Raw genomic sequence first — 24817 nt, 5'->3', positions numbered from 1 at the left:
CAGGAGCTTTATCTGTCCCCCCAAGATTTTAAGTTCCCTGAGGACCAGGACTGTGTCACAGACCTTTCCCACTCCACAGCAACACAGCCAGGGTGATGCTCAAGAAATACCTGGGTTTTCCGGAGGAGATACTTCTGTTCAATGGGAAAGGCTCACAACACGTAAACACATTTCTTATTGTCGGAGAGGCCAACTTTCTACCCTTGGACACTGAGACATGGGACCAAGAAGGGGACTGGACTTGTGATCATGGCCTCAGGTTGGACATCAGAAGGGGACAGAGTAAGAGGTTTTTAGGGGAAAGTTGTGCCAATCTCTAGTTTGATCCTGGATGGGGCTTTATTTGTTGTTGGGTTGGTTTTATTTATTTAATTTTTTTTTTTTTTTTAAATTTTGGCCATGCCATGCAGCACGTGGGATTAGTTCCCTGACCAGGGCTTGAACTCCTGCCCCCTGAATTGGCACTGCAGTCTTAACCACTGGACCATCAGGGAAGTCCCCTAGCTGGGGCTTTAGTTGTTGTCTTTGCTCTGGTGGTGGCCCCTCCAGTCTCACTTCCTATCCATAGGAAAAGTACATGCTTCACGCCTGAGTCAACCTGCCCCGGATCCTCCCACACTCTGTCACCAGGCACAAGGCTTCCAGCTGCCGTTGCAGTCCAGGGAGAGGAGGAGACTCCAACTCAAGTACAGGGAAAAAGAAAAAAGAAAAAACTGGCAAGGGACTCAGGCACTAAAGCCTTCTGCTCCCCAAACAGCAGGCTGATGAGTGCTCTGAGCCCAGAACTGGTGAGCTCCGGGTTGGCCACGGCCCCTTGGTCAAGGGCCACCGCCCTTCAGCACACCCTGTATATGAGATGAGAAACACCTGCTGCTTCCCAGTGGGCCCCTCCGCCTGGCATTTGAGGCCCTTAGAAATCTGAACCCCTTTGTTATTTACGAAAGGCAACCCCACCCTCACAAACTGCCTGCTCTGGCCAAAGCAGGCAACTTGATGCCCTGTCCTGGTACAGCCTGTTTCTCCAGGACCACCTGCCCTTGGCCACCCGGGCCCCGGCCTCCTCCCAGCCAGGTATTCTCAGGAACCAGCTGTAGCATCAGCTCCGTGAAGCCTCCCCTATGTGGACCACTCGCTGGAAACCAATTCCTATGCAGTCTCTTTCATGCTACCTTTTCTATGGGCAAATCTTACATTTCGATGAAATCCCCAAGGCAGGGAGCTTCTTCAGGAGTCTGTGGCCCGCTAGCAGTCACACAGGGACACTTGATGAACACCAGGGGTCAGGCCTTTGATGCTTGCAGGGTGGGGGCTGCAGAGCAAAGGGGACTGCGCCACTGGACATGTTTGTGGGGGGCACCCAGCCCAGAAAAGAGGCAGCCTCCAGCACCAAAAAACAGGAGACGAGAGTAGCATAGCTCAACCCTCGCCAGGACGACACCTGTGATGGAGTGTGTGTGGTTTACTTCCTGGGCCGGACCGCGAGGGTAACTCATGTTCTACTCACCACCCCGCAACAAGGGTCCCTCGACCATCAACTTGAGAGGCCAACAGGAAGTGCTTGAGAAGCATTAGCCATGCATACAGAGTTGAAAAGAGCTCAGACAGGGGCCAACTCTCGGCCCTAGGGCGCAGGTGGCTTTTATTTCCTTTCTCAGGAAGGGAGGGGGTGGGGAGCTTTCCCCACACACCAATCTAAGTTGGGGGTGGAGGGCGTGGGTGCTCCCCAAGAGGAGGGGGCCGGGAGAGCCGGAGGACCATTCAGAAGGCCTCCTCCGTGTCCACTTGCCGGCCCTGGGCTGCGGGATGCGCCTGAGGTCACTGCCCTCCGGGTACTAGTTCCTGCAGAGTTGGAGGCACGTGGAGGTATGTGCTGGTATCCACGAAGAAGAAGGGGGAGCAGGGGCCCTGAGTGAGGGAGCAGGGGGCTGGGGTGGCTGGCCCCATGCCCACCGCCTGCCCAAGATGGTCGCTTGCATAAGGCCTGGCTGGTGTGGCTTCTCCCAAGAGGGGCCGCTGGGGCCCGGAGGCATGGCTCGCTCTGATGGCTGGCCCTTTAAATGTCCATCTCAAACTGTGACTCTTCACCTGGGGAGAGAAGGGGCAGAAGACCAGGTGAGCCATGGGCAAATGGCATGGCTGAACCTTCGCGAGGCTGGGAGGGGGTGCTATTTCCCGTTCTGTCGTTCCAACAGGGAAAGCAGGGGCCAGGGGCTTGCTGCCGAGGACAGCGGACAGAGGGCAGGCCCAGGAATTCCCAAGACACACGTCCAGCTGTGCTTGCTCCCCCACTCCTAGAGCAGAGACCATGTCTCCCCACCGGACAGCTGACAGCCCTGTGTTCTGGATCACTTGTATTTTCTTTAAGAAGAGTGAATGGCTCCTTGTGATTTGAAATAAATACAATTTCACAGACACATACTCCTTAAAACATAAAACCTTTCTGAGCACGTGTCCCAACTTCTGGGTTAGGACATGGTACCATAACCTCCTCTGCCTACACCTGATTCCCCAGAGAAGAGCCTGACCCTGCAATACAGTAGCTATTTGGGGAATTCAGCTGCCCTCGCCCATCTCTCACCATTAGAATTTCCAAGTAATTCACGCAGCGGCACGTTGTTTTCCTTTTTAATGGAACTGCCTTGTGCCTGACCTCTTGGCCAAGGCTGCTCCAAGGTTCTGGAGGGCAGAAGGCCTGCTCTGACCCCCACGGGGGAACAACCGCCCTTGACTTCTGGTTATGTTGACACAAATATGCGTGTCCAAGGGCAGGAGCCTTGGTTTCTTATATCCAGTGAAGCAACATGGAAAACCACGTGCCTCCTCCTTCAGCCCACACCATCCCAACAACCGTGCGGGCTATGAGGCTGCCACGGTGGGGTCAGAGCCTTTGTTGTGGGCCAGCACAGCTCGAGAGGCCGGGAGGGGCAAGGGTATGCAAGTGCAGGCGGTGGACAGCCTTCAGGTTGTGTTGACAGCCTCCATCCGCAAAGGCCAGTCTGGTTTAAGGCGAAAGAGGAGCGGAGCACCAACCACACGACTCTGTCCATCCTTCTGTCCTTTTAAAAGATACTGGTTTCTTTATTTTTGGCTGTGCTGGGTCTGGGTTGCTGCTCGTGCTTTCTCTAGTTGCGGCCAGTGGGGGCTCCTCTCTAGCTGCAGGGCTCAGGCTTGTCACTCCAGTGGCTTCTCGTTGCAGTTCTGCGCGCACGGGCTTCAGGAGCTGAAGCACGTGGGGGCATTTGTTGCGGTTCCTGGGCTCTAGAGCACAGGCTCCCTAGTTGGGGGTTCATGGGCTTACTTGTTCTGAGGCATGTGGGATCCTCCCAGGCCATGGATCAACCCGGGTGTCCTGCGTTGGCAGGCAGGTTGTCTACCACTGAGCCCCCAGAGAAGCCCTGTGCATCACTTATCACAGGGCTGGGAACCTTGCTGCCTGGGCCGTCCTTCCTGCTGGGCTCTGTGGGTCCGTGTCTACCTCTCTTTTGCCCATGGCTCTCCAAGTGCAGCCCACTCTGGGAGGTGGGGCTCCTGACTTCCTGATGAACCACAGCCTGCAGGCCCCAGGGAGCTGGGTTCCATGCTGTCAGCAAGGCCAGCCAAGCTCGAGGGCCCAGCTGCTCCCTGTCTGGGCTTGGTTGCTGCCTTCGGGTGAAGGGTTAGCAGCTTCCAGGCTCTGCCAGTGCTTATGGTCCCTCCTCCCACAGCAAGAGCTCAGATGCTCTGGCCAGCCAGTCCCTGATGCTTGGAGATGGTATTCAAGCACCTCTGCGGGGGTGGCTGCTCTGATTGATGGGGGGCGGAGGGGTGGGAGGAAGGACCCAGCCTCCCCTTGTCTACTGCAGAAACACCTGGTTGCACTGTTTCCACAGCCTGATCCACTAGGACACCTGACGTCCCTGTCACCTTTCTGATTCCGCTGCTGCTGCTGCTACTGCTGCTAAGTTGTGTCCGACTCTGTGCAACCCCATAGACGGCAGCCCAACAGGCTCCTCTGTCCCTGGGATTCTCCAGGCAAGAACACTAGAGTGGGTTGCCATTTCCTCCTCCAATGCATGAAAGTGAAAAGTCAAAGTGAAGTCGCTCAGTCGTGTCCGACTCTTAGCGACCCCATGGACTGTAGCCTACCAGGCTCCTCCATCCATGGGATTCTCCTGGCAAGAGTACTGGAGGAGGGTGACACTGCCTTCTCCTCTGATCCCGCAGATGTGTAATTTCCTAGAGGGCAAGGACACTGTCCTTTTGATAAGCAGCTTCCTGCACAAAAACATCCTGGGTGTGTTCCAATTTGCTGCAGACACACAGATATGCCTCAGGGATGATTGTATAAAGGTTATCCAAGGGCTTATCAAAGCGGCCGCCTGGATGCCATCTCCTTTCAAACAACCTTCCCGCTAATGAGACTATCCGATGAGGCTGAATGGCCTTGCCTGGGCTTCCTGGGCCCCTTTCCTGGGGAAAGTGGGTTCCAATGAAAGTGCTGCACCCCAGACCCTTCCCTCGCCCTCTGGACTGCTCCACGGGGCAGGAGCATCCTCGTGCTCCCTGGACCACCCACCCCCACGCCCGCTCTTCCGCTTCCTGGAGGGAGAGCCCAGCCACTCACCGCCCGCCGGCTTGTCCTCGGGGCTGCTGCGCAGGTGATTCCGGCTGGCTTCCGTGGGGGGCTCATCGCCTGTCGGGCTAGTGACCCCGGGAATGGTGGGCAGGTCCCGCGGGGGCGTCTTGGTCACAGGTGAGTTCCGACACTCCATCAGGAACTTCCGGTCATAGATGATTCTGGTACCTGCAAGGGGGCGGGGACACGGATAAAGCCACGGAGAAGGCCCTGGCCTGCTTTTTCCCTGAGGCCCGGTTCCAGCAGAGGTGGCAGGCTTTCCTGCAAAAGCCCGGGCGGAGGTGTGAGGCTCACTCACTGCCTCCTGCTGCCCTGGACTCTGCTGTCGCCGAACCGCCCCATCTCCCCGGGTCAGCGGGTACTCCACAGAGAAAGTTTTTTGTTTTTTTTTTTTAATTTTTGGCAGCACCCTACCAGTGGCTTGTGGTTAATTCCCTGACCCTGAACAAGGATGAAACTCACCCTGCCTCCTGCATTGGAAGGCAGAGTCTTAACCACAGGATCCCCAGAGAAGTCCCCAAAGTGGGTTTTTTATGCGTTTTTCAATTCTGTCCTTACACACCCTTGGGGAATATCCAGCATCTTTTAACTCCATTTGACAAAGGAGCAAAGAGAAAAGTAAGTGCTTTCTGCACCCCACTGCCCCTCTAACTACTCCCCACCAGTTAAATATGAGAACTCCTCCTATCTGGTCTTTGTGGAAAAGAGTAACAGGGAGCACCCCCAGCCTCACCGCAGCTCTCTTAACTCAGTCCACCTCCCCAGAGACACCCCACTCCGCCCAGCACCCGGTTACCCATCCTCTGTTCACGTGTCACCCGACTTCAGGGTTTCTCCTCAGTCTGCCCTCCATTCCTTTAATTTTCACTCTCCTTTCTCAAGTGTCACCCTAGGGTGAGGGACCACGTCTTACAGAATTATTCAGACCTTAAGCCTCCCAGGAGCCCTCCTATGAGGGCAGCTGCCTGAGAGATTCCTTAAAAAAAAAAAAGGAGTGTGTTCTCAAGCACAGGAGCCAGGGAGGAGGCCTGCTGATTCACAAATAACGGTGAAGAGTGAGAAGGTGACTCCCATTGGGCCCCTGTCTAAATCCTGATCATCTCTGCAGCCCCACTGTGGTCCTAGTAACATAACACCTCCAGAACATTTGCTAGTGGCTCCCTTCTCCACAAGGAGCAGGCCCCAGGCTCAGCCTTCAACAGGCAGAGGCATCTAGCTAGGCATCTTGTCATTATGTTCTTTTTATAGCTACTTCTATTTATGGCAAGTGACTCTGGTTTTCCATATATAGCTGTGATAGCAAACTCCCCGTTAATATATACAACAGGATGTAATTGAATATGGTAATGGTACATGTTATATATCACATAAGCTATAATCTACATAATAAAAGCTAGGGAATTCCCTGGCTGTCCAGTGGTTAGGTCTCTGAGCTCTCACTGCCCAGGGGGTGTGGGTTCAATCCCCCCTAGGGGAACGAAAGATCCCACAAGCTATGGGGCTTGGCCAAAAAATTAAAAAACAATAGATTTTAAAGGAGAGGTGATACAAAGATAAATATTAAATATATGTACAAGTAGAATGCAAAGTATGATAAAGACTGCAGAAGAGGGGGAGGGATAATGAGGAGTTTGGGATTAACACATACACACTACTATATAGAAAACAGATAACCAACCAGGACCTACTGTACAGGAAGAGCGATACTCAATGGCTTATAATAACCTACTGCTGTTGTTTAGTCGCTAAGTCCTTTCCGACTCTTACGACCCCATGAACTGTAGCAAGAATGATTTTGCAGGCAAGAATACTGGAGTGGGTTGCCATTTCCTCCTCCAGAGGATCGAGAATCTGAAAAACAATAGATTTATACAGATGTATAATTGAATTACTCTGCAGTATACCTGAAACTTAATATTCAGTCCTGAATATTCATTGGAAGGACTGATGCTGAAGCTGAAACTCCAATATTTTGGCTACCTGATGTGAAGAACTGACTCACTGGAAAAGACCCTAATGCTGGGAAAGATTGAAGGTGGGAGGAGAAGGGGATGACAGAGGATGAGATGGTTGGATGGCATCACCTACTCAATGGACATGAGTTTGAGTAAACTCCAGGAGGTGGTGATGGACAGGGAGGCCTGGTGTGCTGCAGTCCATGGAGTGGCAGAGTCAGACACGACTGAGCAACTGAAATGAACTACCTGAAGCTAATACAATCAACGATACATCAATTAAAAAATGAAGAGACTATAGGCAGGTGGTGAATGGCCTCAGTTTAGAAACCAGGACGCAAGGACTCCAGGAATGCCCATCCTCATCAATAGCTCTGAAATATGTCCCTCACTTACGGGCTCTGCTGAGCGACATTCCAATAGCTGACATTCGTTTCTCGACATTGAGCACTGCCTGTCTACTAACCCCAGAGACAGGAGAGGGATGGATGGGCTTGCATCTCTGAGCTCTGATGTGAGTTAAGATTGGGCTCCCGGTGCCGAGGAGGATCCAGGATGCTGAAGAGCAGGGGGTGGTGAGAGAGACCCGAGGATGAACTTTGCCTCCTTGCTCGTGTTGGCCTGGTCTGACCTCGGCCTGGGCCAGGCAGCCACCCGGGCTTGCTCTCCTGGTCTGGGGCAAATAATGCTGAGGTTGGCAGCCCTGCCCCTCATCACCAGGACTACAGTTCAGAGCTCATGTTTTTAAGGGGGAGGGGTGGACAGCAAAGGACACAGACCTAGGGCTGTATTTTAGGCCCTGCTACCAACCAGCCCTCTCTGGTGGCTCAGATAGAATCCACCTGCAGTGCAGGAGACCCGAGTTCTATCCCTGGGTCGGGAACGTCCCCTGGAGAAGGAAATGACAACCTACTCCAGCATTCTTGCCTGAAGAATCCCATGGACAGTGGAGCCTGGTGGGCTACAGTCCATGGGGTGGCAGAGTCTGACACGACTGAGAGACTATCACTTTTACCAACCAGCCAGGCGGCCCTGTGCCCCTTCCACCTTTGGGCCTCACCTGTAAGGGCAGTTTCCTCACCTGTAGCATGAAGGGCTGTGTGCCGACATGCCCAGCGGGCTCCAAATGGACAGCGCAGTGCCCTCTCTGGAGGGAGGGCATCCTGGCTTCAGAGATGGGCCCATTTTTCTCTCTTAGTCATCATGGCATGGGCACCCTACCCCCTTATCTCCTTCCCACCCGCCACCTTGGCATTTAAAAACATTTTAGTTATTTTTATTGAAGTATAGTTGACTTACCATACTGTGTTAGTTTCTGGTGTCCAGCAGAGTGATTCAGCAATATATGTATTTCTGAATATATATCATATGCCTCATATTTTTTCCCATTATGGTTTATTACAGGTTATTGAAAATAGCTCCTTGTGCTATACAGTAGGACTTTTGTCTATTTTATGTTGGCTGCACTGCACAGCTTGTGGGATCTAAGTTCCCTAATCAGGGATGGAACACGGGCCTTCGGCAGTGAAAGCAGAGACCTAACCACCGGACCTGCAGGGAATTCCCTGTTTATCTATTTTAAATATACAAATTTGTATCGACTGATCCCAAACTCCTAATACCACCTTGGGTTTTTTCGTTTGTTTGTTCACCACGGCATAGAGCGAGTGACCCTATCAGAGCTGAACTTGAGAGCTAGAGATTCAATCATCTCAAAAAAGAACTTGGAGATCAGCAGCTTCTGAGGTTCTTTAAAGGTCACGAGCCCCCAGTGGTTTTGTTGTTTGTTTTTTTTTAACAAGTGTGGTAAAACAGAAATAACATAAAACTTAGCATCTGAAGTAATCTTAAATGTACAGCTGAGTTAAGTACATCCACATTGTCATACAACTCATCTCTGGGCCTGTTTTCATCCTGCCAAACTAAAACTCCATCCAGGAAACAATCCCCGCTTCCCCAGCCGGCGGTAATGGCACTCTGCTTCTGTCTGAGTTGGACTGCTCTGTTGCGTTAGTCGCTGAGTCGTGTCCGACTCTTTGCGACCCCATGGACTGTAGCCCTCCAGGCTCTTCTGTCCATGGAATTCTCTGGGCAACTGGAATGGGTTGCCGTTCCCTTCTCCAGGGTATCCTCTTAATTCAGGGATGGAACCTGGGTCTCCTACATTGCAGGCAGATTCTTTACCATTTGAGCCACCAGGGAAGCCTGGACTGCTCTAGGTACCTCATGTAAGTGGAATTTTATAGTATTTGTCTTCTTACAGTTGGTTTGTTTCACTTAGCATAATGTCCTCAAGGTTCATCTACATGGCTAGACTCTATGTGGGAATTTCCTTCCATTTAAAGCTGAATAATAGTCCATCGTGGGCTTCCCTGGTGACTCAGTGGTAAAGAATCTGCCTGCCAATGCAGGACACTTGAGTTCAGTCCCTGGCTAGAGAAGATCCCCTAGAGAAGGAAACGGCAACCCACTACAGTACTCTTGCCTGGGAAATCCCATGGACAGAGGAGCCTGGCGGGCTACAGTCCATGGGGTTGCAAGAGTCGGACATGACTTAGTGACTAAACAACAATATTCCAGTGTATGGATATACCAGTTTTGTTACCCACAGACATTCAGGTTACATCCACCTTTTGGTTATTGTGAACCATGCTGCTAGTGTGCAAATATCTTGATAATTTCCTTTCAATTCTTTGGGGTACATACACTGAAGTGGCCCCCAGCATTTTAAAAATCAGTAATTACACTTAAAAGAGAAAAAGAAATAGCCTCTGCACCCTCTATCCTATGGCTAGGGCACTTATTTAAAAATAAAAATCCTCACTTGAGCTAATAAAATCCATAATCTAAATGCTGGTAGGGGTGGAACCTTAAACACCCACCCCTGGACTTCCCTGGTGGTCCAGTGACTAAGTAAGACTGCACTCTGAGCGCAGGGGGCCGGGGTTTGATCCCTGCTCAGGGAACTAGATCCCATATGTTGCATCTGAAAGGTCCTGTATGCCACAATTAAGACGCAGCACAGCCCAATAAGTAATATATATTAAAAAAAAAAATACCCATCATCAAAGTAATTCAGCCAGAGAGGGAGAGTGTGTGTGTGGGATAGACAAAGGGGTAAACAGTGGTGTCCAGAAAGTCAGCTGACAAGGCACCGAGCCTGGGATAAGACCATAAAGTCACCACTGACTGGCTAATTTGGGGCCTGTGAGGAATAGGAGCTGGAGATGGAACCGCTTTGGCTTTTTAACTCTTTCTTCTTCTAAGCCTTCATGGGACCCACCTCCATGGCCAGTGATCTGCAAATTCCCAAAGCCTCCCACAGATGAGGCAAGCCTAACAAAACACACACAGGCCCGTATTGTTGAAAATAGGAACCCCTGGCCGACGAGGCTGCAGCGCAGCCCTGGAGCTGGGACCTGGTCTGCACACGGGGACAGGAAGTGGGGACCAGCGGGGATGCTGAGGACCCTATGATGCTGAACAGCGGTGGCGGGGGTGCTGGTCTGCTGTGGTCCCCCATAACACTCTTTAGCTGAGGACCCACTTCCTCTCCGTGCAAGGAAAAACAAGCCCCCTCCACAAGGTGTCTATGTGAGCTTTTGAGGATCTGGGCCGCTTCTAGGAGGCAGAAACAAGACGGGTTCTTCCTTCTGCTTCTCTTACAAGTCATACAAAACACCGAGAACTAGAAACAGAAGCACCTGTGCCCACCTGGATGCCACCGGGGCTCCGACTGTTCTCCACATCACGATATATGAAGACAGAAAGTGAACGGAGGAATGGCTCTTTTTCCCCCCTTTCCTCTTTTTTTTTTTTTTTTTTGAGGGGGGCCTCCCTCTGTGGCATGTGGGATCTTAGTTCCCCAACCAGGGGATGGAACCCAGGTCCCCGGTAGTGGAAGCAAAGAGTCTTAATTACTGGACCACCAGGGAAGTCCCAGGAATGGTTCTAACAGGGAGGAAAAGGGGGACAGCTAAAGGTAGGAAGGTGGCGGTCGAGGTTGTAACAGCAAGCAAGCAAACCCAGGAAGTTTCGGGAATTAGAGGCATCAAGGAAAAGGGGGCTGGGGACAGGTGCCACCCGTCTGTCACCCAGGAGGAGGCCAGGCAGGCAAAATAAGCTGACCTCCTGAATGGTGGCCTCAAACCCCTTGCACTCCTCTGCTTCAGAATAAAGAGCAAAGATAAAGACCTACAGAGACAGATTTTGGGAGGGGGTTATCTCACATGAAAAAAAAAACAAACCCAAATAGCCACTAGATTGAGCGCTTCGGTCTCTGGAACAGACAAGGGGCTTCTGGCCAGCTCTTGAGCAACTCCTCACTCTTAAATAATAAAGGGAGCAGAAGACAAAAAGATAACCAATTAGAGACAGTACCCAAATCCTGGATAAAAGGAAATCAAGAAAAAGAGACAAGAGAACTTGATCAAAAGAACTCCTTAAAAGATCAAAGAATTAATTAAATTTTAAAAAAAAGAAAAGATACTTTTGCTGAATTGAGAGAGATGAGTTTTGAAAGACTACTTGACTATCCAGTGCAATGAATTAAAAAACCACCAAGTGCAATGAATTAAAAAACCACCAGCTTAAGAGTCATTGTAAATCATGAAATCTTCCAGAAAGGGTTGAAAGACAACAGGTGCCCACTGAGGACTGGGAGTGAGAATGTATCAAATTTTTCAGTGGTTACATGGGAAGCCTGAAGACAGTGGGTCAAATGCCTTTACTATCTTGGGGCAAAAGTCATCCTGATCTAGTTTTATGCCCAGCCACACGATAAGCAGGGATTGAACCCCGGCCCCCTGCGCTCAGAGTGCAGTCTTAGTTAGTCACTGGACCACCAGGGAAGTCCAGGGGTGGGTGTTTAAGGTGCCATCCCTACCAGCATTTAGATTATGGATTGTATTAGCTCAAATGAGGATTTTTATTTTTAAATAAGTGCCCTAGAAATAGGATAGAGGGTGCAGAGCCTGGCAGCCTACAGTCTATGGGGTTGCTAACCAAATAGAAGGAGAACAGAGCCATCTGCAGAAAGTGCCAGGAAGAGGGAGTCTATAAAATCAGAGAAAGAGCAGAGGCTCCTGGGAATCCCATGCCCGCAGCTGTGTGGCAGGTCCAAAGTCGCCAAATTGCTCAGAAAAGAGGGAAAATGTATGGAGAAATGCTGAGGTCTGACTGTGAAACCATACTGAGAGGCACTTCAGAGGGGCTGGCGGGTGTGGGAAGACTTACCTGAATGAAAACTAAGCAATTTTATTTTTTCATAGTTACACTTTTCTTTTCAAAATTGTTCTTTTAGATTTAATTAACACGTTGTATTAGTGCCAGGTGTACAGCAAAGTGATTCATGTGTATCTCTTCTTTTTCAAATTCTTTTCCCATTTAGGTTATTGCAGAATATTGAGACTATTACAAACTATTGAAGAAAGAGGGCAGCAGAGGATGAAATGGTTGGATAGCATCACTGATTCAATGGATATGAACTTGGGCAAACTCCACAAAATAACGAGGGACAGGGAGGCCTAGCATACTGCAGCCTATCAGGTCGAAAAGAGTTGCACATGACTTAGTGACTGAACAAGACTGTTGAGCAGAGTTCCATGATTTCAGGATTTGGGGACTGAGCACATTTTAAACCAAAGAAATGAATAATTCTACTTAAAAAAAAAAAAGGTTGTAAAAAATGGAAATGCTATCACTAAAATCTACATGGCTCATCAAGAATCATAGTATTAAAAACAATAAATATGTAATTAGAAGCAATCTGTGTCCATCAACAGATGAATGGATAAAGAAAATGTGAAACACATATACACAATGGAATACTACTCAGCCATAAAAAAGAATGAAAATTTTGCCATTTGCAACAATGTGGATAGACCTGGAAGGTATTATGCTTAGTGAAACAAATCAGAGAGAAAGAAAAATATTCTGTAATTGCTTATGTGTGGAATCTAAAAATAAACAAATGAATATAACAGCAGAGAAACAGACTCACAGATAACAGAGAACAAACCTGTGGTTACCAATGGGGAGAGGGAAGGAGGCAAGGCAGCGGTAGAGGATTAATAGGTATGAATTACTATGTATAAAATAAGCTACAAGGATACACTGCACAACATTGGGAAACATAGCTATTATTTTGTAATAACTTTATTATTTTTTATTATTTTGTAATAACTTTAAATGTAGTATGATCTATAAAAATATTGGGTCAGTATGTTTTACACTGTATAATGTTACAAATCTCCATTCATATTTCTTCAGGAATCCTGTCTGATCCCTTGAATCTATTTGTCACCTCCACCGTATAATCATAAGTGATTTGATTTAGGTTATACCTGAATGGCCTAATGGTTTTCCCTGCTTCAACTTAAGACTGAATTTTGCAATAAGGAGTTGATGATCTGAGCCACAGTCAGTTCCAAGTCTTGTTTTTGTGGACTGTGTAGAGATTCTCCATCTGGAGAAGACTCTTAAGAGTCCCTTGGACTGCAAGGAGATCACACCAGACCATCCTAAAGGAAATCAATCCTGAATATTCATTGGAAGGACGGATGCTGAAGCTGCAATACTTTGACCACCTGATGCAAAGAACTGACTCATTGGAAAAGACCCTGATGTTGGGAAAGATTGAAGGCAGGTGGAGAAGGGGATGACAGAGGATGAGATAGTTAGATGACATCATTGACTCAATGGACATGAGTTTGAGCAAGCTCCGCGAGATGGTGAAGGACAGGGAGGCCTGGCAGGCTGCAGTCCATGGGGTCGCAAAGAGTCAGAAACGACTGAGCGCGCGTGCACACATATGCGCATGCACACACCCATACACACACATATACACACAACTTTAACTTAAAGAAAAGAAGAACTAAGGGACAGATTAAATAAACTATGGATCAGACCCACAGTGCAATGCTATGCAGGTGCTACTTGGAATAAATGTGTACACTGTCTGGGCTTCCTTTGTGGCTCAGCTGGCAAAGAACCCGCCTGCAATGCAGGAAACCTGGGTTTGATCCCTCGGTTGGGAAGAGCTCCTGGAGAAGGAAATAGCAACTCACTCCAGTATTCTTGCCTGGAAAATTCCACGGACAGAGGAGCCTGGCAGGCTGCAGTCCATGGGGTCACAATGAGTTGGACACAAATGAATGACTAAACCACCACCACACTGGCCACAAAAAAAAAAAAAAAAAAAATCACAGAACTGTATTTTTTGTTTACTTATCTCTGGGGGAAGATAAGGATTAAAGCAAGGAATACACCTTTTATACTGAATAATTTTAAAATAAAATAATACAAGGATCTGTGTGTTAGTTGCTCAGTCATGTCTGACTCTTTGACATGTAATAAAGATACAGGGATAGTAAACAAACAAATAAATAAGGATATAGGGTCAGAATCTCCTTTCCTAGTAAGTCAAGTTACAACTGCCATGGTTGGAACAAGACAGATTCCTCACGTCCTGAAGGCTCTCTGCTGGGCTGGGGAAAGAGTGGTGAGCTCACCCTTCTAGCATCTCCAGGCCGTGTGCACCAGCCCCGTCCATGCTAGACTCCAGGAACTGTATTCAAGGATCAGGACAAGCATTAACACCCACCCACACAACTGCCAACCTTTGCTCAAGCACATGCCCTGAGTAGGGGTGATGGGTCATATATTCCCTCACTGAACCCCTCTGGACCACAGCAAGCCAGGTGTGACAGATACAAGGGACCATTAGATACAGGGACCATTAGATACAGGAACAGCTCCCTGATCTACACACACTTAGTCGGAGAAAAACCTGGAAACAAGTGTGTGGAGTCTAGAGACATAGATGGGGACTACAGAGGGGCAGGGAGAGGTCTACCCCGTGTGTACCACTGGCAACAGGGGATCCAAGCCCCCTGACTCTTAACCCGAGCCGGAAGCATCCTTGTCACCCCAATTCTGCACTGACCCAGAGTGGGGGGTGGTCCTTGGATGATCCAGACGGGAGGGACTATAGGTGCAGAGCCAGGGAATCCAGAACCTGCCTCCCGCAGGGTGGGGGCAGAAGAGAGGTGAACCTTGCCCCCAACTCTTCCAAACACTTGTGTAGCTGAGAGCCTACTGGGTTCTGAGTTCAAGGGTGCGTCTCGAACTACATGTAGAGAATAGCTGAGGCTGTCTTACAACAGGAAGCCCATGTAAATGCATCACCCTGAGTCCAGCTGGCTGCCAGAGTTCCCAGCTATGGAGAGAGGAGGGTGGGGACAACATGATGGGGGGCGGGGTGTGAATGCCTGCTGTTCTTATTACAGCCTAGTGGTTAGAAGCCCAGCTCTCCCGCTTGTTGGTTCTATCCACTCTGGGCATTACTGCTCCATGTTTCTGTGCCCCGATTTCTTCTTTCTCTTTATTTATTGGCTGCATCAGGTCTCAGGTGAAGCATGAGGGCTCAGTAGTTGTGCATGTGAGCTTAGCTGCCCCTTGAAGTGTGGGATCTTAGTTTCCCAACCAGGTTTCGAATCTGCATCCCTTTCACTGGAAATTCTTGACCACTGGCCCATCAGAGAAGTCCTTGTGCTTCGATCTCTTCCCCTGAAGAATGGGGGTGATGGTGATGATGGCAGTTCAAGCCTCCTGGGGTCACCGCGTGGGTCAGCACCGTGGCTCACACAAAGTCAGCCCTAAGCAAGCAAGTCCTCGGCATTGCCACGACCAGTGTGACTTCAGTTATATTGAGGTTAAAAAAAAAAGAGCTGGGATAAACCAGAGGGGAGGTAAGAACCCTGAAAAGAGACTTGGAGAGAAGGGGGCCGGATTGGGGGCGGAGGGTAAGGGCATTCTCCCTCCTGTTTTGGTCCACAAAGAAACAGGCTTCAAGCACCACCATGAGCTGTGGCATGTTCGGTAACCAGTGTCATCTGGGACTTTACATTCCAGGTATGCACCAAATGCAAGATTTGTATTTTTTCTTCAGGCAGGCTTTGGGGGTGAGGACAGCTTGCTTGAACATATAAAGCAAAGCACACATGCCCCGGGGTCTGGTTTCCTCGCCTGTAAACAAGGGCTTGTTCTGGGCTCATTCAAACTATTTTTAAAGCCCCAACCCTAGGCCAGGCTTTAGAGATAATCTGTTGGGTGCCTTCCAGCTCTGATACCAACCATTTATTTTTAGGATCCCCTTGTGAGCAGGTGCTTCTAAAATGAAAGTGGTGCAACTAGCTTGGGGACGGGAGGCAGCAGTTCTGGGCTCAAAATTGGATGCGACATTGCACCAGCCCCCACCTCCGAGTCCCAGGTCTTCACTCGGTGAGCATAAAACCCGAGCCTCACGGGAGTGTCAGGCTGTGAAAATCACAGTGCCGTGTGAACCCTGCCTGCCACAGCCTGACCTGCTAGGTCTCTGTGGACCCGCACGAGGGAGACACTTTATTCTGAATTCACAGGGAGGAAACTGAGGTTCAGAAAGGCCGGCCCCTTGCAGCCATCCCAAGATAGACCTAGCCTGTCTCACCTCCCACTCTAAAGACCAGCCTCTCTTTACAATGAGCCAGGCAGCCCCGGCCCCCGCGCCAGGCAGCTCTGGCCAAGGGGAAGCCAGCAGGGTCTTCAGACTTCTGCCTCCTCTTCCGCCTGTTTGAGGACAGGATGTTCCCCGGGAGGGAGGCCTCCTACATTCCTCCTCCATCTCCCTGCGGTCCAGCCCCGGGGGCCCAGAGGCGGCTGGATGCGGCTCCTGTAAGTTGAGATGCTGGTCCCACTTTCTTCCCAGGCCTCCGCTGGCAGGAACGCACCTCCCAGGGGCTGAGGACGTGAGGCCCAGCAAGAGTACAAGCACGGAATTCCTAGAACTGCTGTTCCCCTTCCAGGGGCGGGAGAGCATTTCATAACAGGGTCAGGCAGAGGGCTGAATGCCTGTGCTGGGACGCGGGCCAGCCGCCCAGGAGAAACCCACTGGAACGAGCGTACGCTCAGCTCAGCAGCAGTGCCCGGCTGTTTCTTGCAGGACTGTCTGCCTGGCAAGCACAGCTGACTGGCCGAGGAGTGGGGGTGGTGGGGAGTAGCTTGGTAAAGAAGCAGAGCTCGCTCACTCCAAGACTGCCCTTCCCCTCCCACCCTGCCAGCTCTCCGGGGAGAACCAAGACCCCTACAGTCCTCAGACTTCCCTGATGGTCTAGTGGCTAAGACTCCAGGCTCCTAATGCAGGGGTCCTGGGTTCCATCCCTGGTCAGAGAACTAGATCTCGCAACTAAGATCTGCCACAACCAGATAAATGAATATTAAAAAAAAATAATAATAACCCCCCTCCCCCGAACAAAAACCCTTTAGGGATCTTATGAAGGCCCTGGAGTAACAAAGGGACCATCAGCCAGTGGCAAATGGCCCTTCCTTCAGGCCCCACGAGGGAACAGGCAGGCTGATTTGAAAATTAAGCAGAAGGGACAAAGTTTCTCCGGAGACAGAACAAAACAGCTGACCGACTTCTAAGGCTGGCCAAGCTCCTCCCCTTTCCCTCTGCACCTGGCATAGCCAAGTAAGGCTGCCCCCTGAAATGCACAACCAACAGTGAGTGCCCTTCTGAAATACACCACCCCCCTTGATGCTGGAAAGTGAAGGAGTCCTGCTTTTTTGTGTGAATGGCACGCCCCCAAATTCACATGCTGAAGCCCCAACTCCTAGTACCTCAACGTAACTGTATTTGGAGATAAGGTCTCTTAACCAGGCTATTATGTGAAAAGGAGACCGTTAGGGTGGAGCCCTAAAACAATGTGTTGATGTCCTTGTGAGAGAGAGCCATTCCACAGAAGGACCAAGACCACCACCTCGCAAAGGGGCAGCAGGAGGTAGCCTCTGCAAGCCACGGAGGGCGCCTCAGCAGAAACCAACCTGTCCACACTTGGATCTTGGGCTTCCAGACCAAGAAGGACATAAATTTCTGTTGTTTAAACTACCTGGTCTGTGGATTTGGTTACAGGAGACCTAGCAAATCCGCATAGGCCCACGGTCCCCTTTTGTTTGGGAGAAAGAAGAGGGAAACCCATTCACACTCCTTAAGGCAAGAGACCCAGTTCTGCAGCCGCCACTTCATTGTGCACGTGCTGAGTGTGATCCTGCCCACACCAGCAGTAGTCTCCTCCAGAGTCCACTCACCTGTGGACCTGTGGGCTCAGACACCTGCCTCTTGCCAGTACTCCAGAAAATCAAGGATGTTCAAATGCAAGTGCTGGGCAGAGGAGGCCATAACTGAAGCCTGGCCATTTGAAGGGGAACAGGAGGTAGGCTGGGTGGCAGTTAGTACGTGTGACACCAGCTGAATATACGGCCCAGAGCCCTGGCACCATTTCCACCTGTGTGTTTTGCTTTGTGGAGCTGAATAGAAGGGCTTGAAAGCAAGACATGGGATCCATGACTCAATGTTTTCAGGAAGGTGTCCTCTGTTCTTAAACTAATAGTCAATAAACACACAGGCTCGTGATTCCTGTCTCCTACACCTGGCTGGATAAAGCACAAGCTGGCATCAAGATTGCTGGGAGAAATATCAATAACCTCAGATATGCAGATGACACCACCCTTAATGGCAGAAAGTGAAGAGGAACTAAAACGCCTCTTGAAGAAGGTGAAAGGAGAGTGAAAAAGTTGGCTTAAAGCTCAACATTCAAAAAACAAAGATCATGGCATCCAGTCCCATCACTTTATGGCAAATAGATGGGGAAACAATGGAAACAGTGAGAGACTTTATTTTCTTGGGCTCCAAAATCACTGCAGATGGTGACTGCAGCAATGAAGTTAAAAGACACTTGCTCCTTGTAAGAAAAGCTATGACCAACTGAGATAGCATATTGAAAAGCCAAGATATTACTTTGCTAACAAACGTCCGTCTAGTCAAAGCTATGGTTTTTCCAGTAGTTATGTATGGATGTGAGAACTGGACTATAAAGAAGGCTGAGCACCAAAGAATGAGTGCTTTTGTATTGTGGTGTTGGAGAAGACTCTTGAAAGTCCCTTGGACAAACCAGTCAGTCCTAAAGGAAATCAATCCTGAATGTTCATTGGAAGGAATGATGCTGAAGCTGAAGCTCCAATACTTTGGCCACCTGATGTGAAGCACCGACTCACTGGAAAAGACGCTGATGCCGGGAAAGACTGAAGGCAGGAGGGGAAGGGGACGACAGAGGGCACGATGGTTGGATGGCATCAATGACTCAATGGACTTGAGTTTGAGCAAGCTCCAGGAGATGGTGAAGGACATGGGAGTCCTGGCATACTGCAGCTGCAGAGTCGGACAGGACTGAGTGACTGAACATTAACATCTGGCCCTGGCTCTGTTGGCCACTCAGCAGGACAGGCAGTTAAATCCCCTCAAAGGACTGTTCTTTGAGGCTTGACCCTTGTGGAACATCGTCTCAAAGCATGGCCCACATAAATCCTCCTATCCCTGTTTATACCCAGCTTCTCTCATTCAAAAGAGTCATTTCCCTTCTCCTAGAATCTGGGCTAGTCTTGAGGTTTACTCTTACAGACAGAATACTGTGTAGGTGACATACTGTGACTTCTGAATAAAGGCCTTAAGCGGCCTTGGAAGCTGCCATGTAAATAACTCATATTCTGAATGGTGTGAGGCCATGAGGACAGAGAGAGAGCCCAACCTTCTAGCTGTCCCCAGCAATACCCAGACAGGTGGCTAAGGCCACCTTGAAACTTCCAGCCCAGGACAATCCAATGGCCAACTGTATGCAGCCAGATGAGTGGGCTCAGGCAAGATGATCAAAAAATGCCCAATTTGCCCAAAGAATGAAGAGAAATAACAGATTGTTGTGGTGGTGGTTGACGTTACTAAGTTTGGGGGTTGCTTGTTACACAGCAGTAGCTAGCTGATACAACCCTGCTCATCGAGACTAGATCTCTGGATCTAGTATCTGAGCTCTCCCTGTGAACCCTCATGGGCATAGGCAGTGGATTACAAGGCCCATGTCCTAAGCATCCAAATGCCATGGGCAGATGTCACCTATTTCTGCTGAGTCAGCAATACTGGCTGCAAACAAGTCAATGAAGACCATGAATCTCCCAGTGTCTGAGACGTAGGCCCCAACACTGACTAGTTCAGTATAAAAAGTCACCTCTTTCCACAGTCTGCTTCATAATAACTTGGAATAATACTGGGATAAGTGGGAAAGTTCAGAGAAAGTTAGCTTCTGCTTCTGGGACATTCCAAGATAAATAGCTATACTTGTAAATAAGAGGACAGAAAAGAAAATTTAAACATTCTTATTAAGCCAGCCCAGACCCAGGCCTAGTAGTAGAGACACTAGGTCACCCTGAGAATACTCTCACCACAGGAGTTTTTCACCCCTCACCTTTTAGACATCTGATGTGGCTGGCCACACTACAAAGATGAGTAAGCCATCTCTGAAAGAACTTCCTGTCTAATCTAGGGAACAAATATGTAAACAAAGACATGTGAATCATTGTTGTGAATCACAAAAGAGGAAGAACACTGTCATGGATCTCAGTAAAACGAGAAAGTAACATGTTTTTCGTTCATACGTTGAACACTGAAGAATCAAGAATCTATGTGTACAAATGAACACTTTTCATTCATTTCACCCTGGGCAGCAATCCTTGTTTCAATAATGCTGCCTTTTCCTAACTTGATGTCAAATAAAGTCCCTGACAAGCAAATGCCTCGCTACTTTATAACAATAGTCAATATGGCACCATCCTGCTGGCCCTTTCTCCAAATTTGGTAATGAAGGACTTTTTTTTGCTCTTTCAGGAAAAGAACAAATAAACCCCTTTATCAATAATGAGGCCTTGCCACCCTTGAGGATATTGGGGAAAAAAAAGTAAGGTCTGAAGGCAATTCATATCCAACAGCTGTGTTTACATTGTTAGAATGTAAGGCCAACCACGCTGGCTACTTGGAGTGGGCAAGTCTCATTTAATATCATGTAAGGCTTCCCCGGTGGCTCAGAGGTTAAAGCGTCTGCCTGCAATGGGAGAGACCTGGATTCGATCCCTGGGTCGGGAAGATCCTCTGGAGAAGGAAATGGCAACCCACTCCAGTATTCTTGCCTGGAGAATCCCATGGATGGAGGAGCCTGGTAGGCTACAGTCCACGGGGTCGCAAAGAGTCAGACACGACTGAGCGACTTCACTTTCACTTTCAAGTTTTCAGGGTGGGGTGAGTGTCTGTCTAATTACTTTAGATACAACTCTGATGGTTGTAATTCTATTTCGGGTGTGTTCATCTTTCTAGCTTGCAATGGAAGCCCTCGAGGTCACACTTTGTCTTCCAATGCCATGGCCATAAGATCAGGAAGGCTACGGGTGCTCTACACCAGGGTCCCTGCCAGTCTTTAATGAAGCACTTAGTATGGAATGTTCTAAATGCTTTAAAAGGAAGCTCGGGTCAGTATAAAGAGACCCATTATAGTTCCTCTTTGCCTTAATGTCAATGTCAAATTTTCTTGACCTGTAATAAAGAGGCAGTGTAACTGAGGCCTGGGGACACTGGCTGCTCTCTGGCTTCAGTGCCCAGCCTACCCTATCCTCTTCCTGGCACTCTCTGTTCCAGGGCCAGACCGGGAGCTGCCCCAAGGTAAGCTTCCTGGGCGCAGGCTTTGTTTGTCTAACCAAATAGGATGCCAGTAACACCTGCAGTCCTAGCGGCTTACCTCTGATTAACCTTATCCAGATCCAGGGCTTAGGTACGACTACCACCCAAGCCACAAGTCCTGTAGCTTTGGGTCAAACATCCAGTAAGGAACTGGGAATGTAGAGGTTGGTGGGGGAAGGGTGGATGAAGTGTTCTGACCCACTCAAAGGTTCTGGTGGTTTAGTGTTACTTAAGACTTTTAAGACTCCACAGATACACAGAATAGACTTGTTGCCAAAGGAAAGGGGTTGGGGTGGGGAAGGTAAGGGTTGGGAGTTTGGGATTAGCAGATTCAAACTATTATATACAGAATGCATAGACAACAAGGTTCTCCTGTATAGCACAGGGAACTATATTCAATGTGATAAACCCCAACAGAAGGACTTCCCTGATGGTCCAGTGGATAGGACTCCACGCTTCCAAGGAAAGGGGCACAGGCTCAATCACTCATCAGGAAACTAAGATCCTGCAAGAAGCATGGCATGACCAAAAAAAGGGGGAAAAAAAAAAACCACCAAAAAACCTAATGGAAAAGAATATGAAAAAGAATATATAACTGAATCATTTTGCTGTACAGCAGAAATGAACACACTGTCAATCCACTATACTTTAATGAAGTTGGAAAAAACAAAATCATAAGATTCCAAAAACTTGAGTGTTCATCAGTGACACTCTCTTAAGTAATTTTCTTATGTAAATTTCTCTTCAGTTCTCCAGACATCTAACTTCTTCAGATCAGTGGTTCAGCCTGTGTAGGGTTAATGAGCATGGAAAGCAAACTGGAGTCAGAGGACTGGAGATGGCTCAAGTCATCTGCTCTTATTTTCCCCCAGGACACACACTGCAGAACCATTCCCAGCAAGAGTGACCAATGGACAGTTTACTCCAGTAGCTTCTGACACTATCCAACCATGCAGACTCTGCCGAGAGCCTGGCTCTCCAGAGTCTAGTTTAAAGACAGATGCCAAACCCAACCTCAAGAGAAGTTTACCTGGATGGACGCATCACCTTTTTTGTCAGACCACAGAGGAGAGCCTGGTGAGGGCTGTCACATTCCAATTCCCGAAAGCTCGGAGAATAGTCCTTACACCAGTCACTGGGAGCTAGTTAGAAATGTGGAATCTTAGGCCCTACCCCTAACCTACAGAATCAGATGTGGCCCCCGGTAATTCACGTGGCCCCTAGAAGACTGAGAAATAGCACTCTTGACCGAAGCAGAAGGGAGCCTGGAATGACCTTTACTCATTAGGTCAAGCCCCTCTGCCCAGGCAAAGGGTTGTGTTAAAGTGGGCTGTGGAGGAAGACTCCACGCCTTGGTTGTGCAGAGGCAAGCCTGGATTCTCTGGGCTATGGACTGTGAGCTGCGTCTCCCCCGCTGGTCACTAGGCTGGTCACTCTCTAGGCTCCTGGCACTGCTAGCTTCCTTCCAGTTGGCCTCAGAAACTGTTACAGTGATGCAGAAGCCCTTTGTCCCTCTCCCAAATGAACACCTTCAAAAGGAGGGAGACTGGCTGAGGTCTGCCCCAAACCGCAATTTACCAGTTGAAAGGGAGAAGTAGAAGAGTTTCCCATTAACAGCACCCCGGGCTGTTGCTTCCAAGCTGATCCACCCCATCTAGTCAGTGCCCACCCTGAACAGATCAAGCAGTGGCTCACACCTTCACTGGAGGGGACCCCAAAATTGTCCCAAAAGGTCCCAGTAGACCTGTCCCATCATAGCACAGAAAAAGCGGAGTAGCATGGACTACATAAGGTCAAGCATGGAAAGAGAATCTGAGTCAAGAGAGACAGCAAGAGTCACTGGGAACTTTCCCTTGGATCATTTTTAATAGACGCGGCAGCATTTCTTTCCCCTCTGCGCTTGGCGGCTCTTTCTTGTTCAGTTTGGGAAATCGGGCGTTAGATTGGACCGTGGGCACGTGTTTGGAGGCCTCGGTGCCGCGTCTCATAGAAAAAGGCGGCCCCCGCTGTCCAGGAACCACTCAGCTGGCAAACAGCTCGCACGCTGTATGTTTTGAGTGAAACAAAACCAGGGCCTCGGATCTGGCTGTGCTCGCCGGGGGTGGGACAGCTGCCTGAGAAAAGAAGCAAGTGGCCCCCGACGCTGCCAGGCGACAAGGCGGGCAGCCCCGCCCGACCGCCCGAGTGCGTGAGTCTCAGCCGGGACGCCAGGATGTGCGGCGCTTTTCTCGAGTGGTTTGGGGAGCGGCAGAGGGCGTAAAGGGAAGGGGAGAAGGGCAGGAGCGGGTGAGGACAGAGCGAGGGAGGGAGCGAAGCGGCGAGGGAGGGGATTTCATCACGCAAACGCGCAGGCAGGTTTCATCAGCACCCAGGCTCCGGAGCTGGGAGCGAATGCCAGGCTCCCGAGGGCAGCGCGAAGCGGGCCCCCACCCGCGCCAGCTCAGCTTCCTCTTCCTCATCCACGCTCCCGGAGGTCACACGGTTCCCTCCCTCCCCTCCCCCCCGGACAGAAGAACGTGTTTTTCTGCATAGCGCGGCTCGCGGCCCCAGGTCCCTGAGCGGAGAACCGCCGCGCGCCTGAAAGAACCATCTGGTCAACGTGCCGCCGAGGCGCCGCAGGGGCAGGCGAGCACCCTCCGCCCAAAGCTGGGGCTAGGGGTCCGGTGGGGTGGAGTGGGGGGGGCCTCGGGAAGGAAGAAGGGTTCTGCGAGGGTCATTGATTCCAATGTCCCATCCCACAAAACCCTTAGCCCGGCCTCTCCGTGGTGCGTGGCCCACCCCGACCCCACCCTATCAGCCTCAGAACTGCCCCCAACACCCACAAGGGGCAGCACACCTCAGCATGCGGTGGTCTTGGAAGCGTGCGTTTGTTTGTGCGTTTGTCGACGATCGGGGGAGTCAGGTGTCTCTCCCAGAAAGAAGAAAACTCCTGGCATTGGCAGACGCTGCACTGGAGTTCGCGCCCGAGGGCTGGCGATCGCAGGGGACCCCCATGCTCGCTCCCTGCGGCCACCTCCCGGACTGTTACTGCCTCCCTGATACCCCGTTCCGTTCTTCCCAGTCACCGCGCCCCGGAACTCGGTCGCCCCGTCCTGCGGGCTGCTCCCGAGCACTCTCCGCTCCCGTCGAGTCTGGACTCCCCACCGCCCGCACCCAGAGCCAGGGCACAGGGGGCCACCTCCCCGGAGCCCGCGCCTACCTCCGGGGGTGGTGCTGAAGAGCGTGCCGCCGGGGGTGGTGCTGTAGTCCCCGGGGGGCAGCTGCACGCCGTCGGCGAGGACCACCCTCCGAGTGGTGGGGATGGCCCGGCTCGGGGTCTGGCTGCAGCTGCTGCCTCCGGACATGGTCTCCCCGAGCGCTGAGCCCGCAGCCGGGGCGTGGCCCTAGAGCCCCTCGGGCCTCGCTCCGCCCCGCCCGAGACCGCCCCTTCCGCCTCTCCAGCAGACGACCCTTGGGATTTGTAGTTCCCGCCGCGCAGCCGCGCTGCCGCGCCTCCTACATGTCCCCTCGGCTGCGGGCTCGGGCGCTTCTCGCCCCCAGCGCTGGCTCCTCTCCCCCAGCGCAGGCTCCCACTCCCGGGCGGCCGGAGCCTGCGCCCGGCCCCAGTGCCTTCCAGATCCCTCGCAGCCATGCCCCTAGTCCTTTCGGGTGCCCGTT

General features: G+C 50.5%; 1 protein-coding gene across 1 annotated transcript; it reads right to left on the bottom strand.

Moving 5' to 3' along the window:
* Nucleotides 1-1586: 1586 nt before the first annotated feature.
* Nucleotides 1587-24567, bottom strand: EIF4EBP1 (eukaryotic translation initiation factor 4E binding protein 1). The gene is made up of 3 exons (XM_040242937.1): nt 24360-24567; nt 4604-4783; nt 1587-2085 (listed from the first exon to the last, which is right to left on the bottom strand). Exons 1-3 carry the CDS (start codon nt 24502-24504, stop codon nt 2054-2056), a joined length of 357 nt encoding a protein of 118 aa, XP_040098871.1. The 5' UTR covers nt 24505-24567; the 3' UTR covers nt 1587-2053.
* Between the last annotated feature and the right edge of the window lie 250 nt (nt 24568-24817).

Source organism: Oryx dammah, unplaced genomic scaffold (genome assembly GCF_014754425.2).
Source record: "Oryx dammah isolate SB20612 unplaced genomic scaffold, SCBI_Odam_1.1 HiC_scaffold_7, whole genome shotgun sequence".
In the NCBI taxonomy this organism is placed as follows: Eukaryota; Metazoa; Chordata; class Mammalia; order Artiodactyla; family Bovidae; genus Oryx; species Oryx dammah.
The sequence above is the reverse complement of the archived record's forward strand: the minus strand, read 5'-3'. Positions and strand labels throughout refer to the sequence as shown.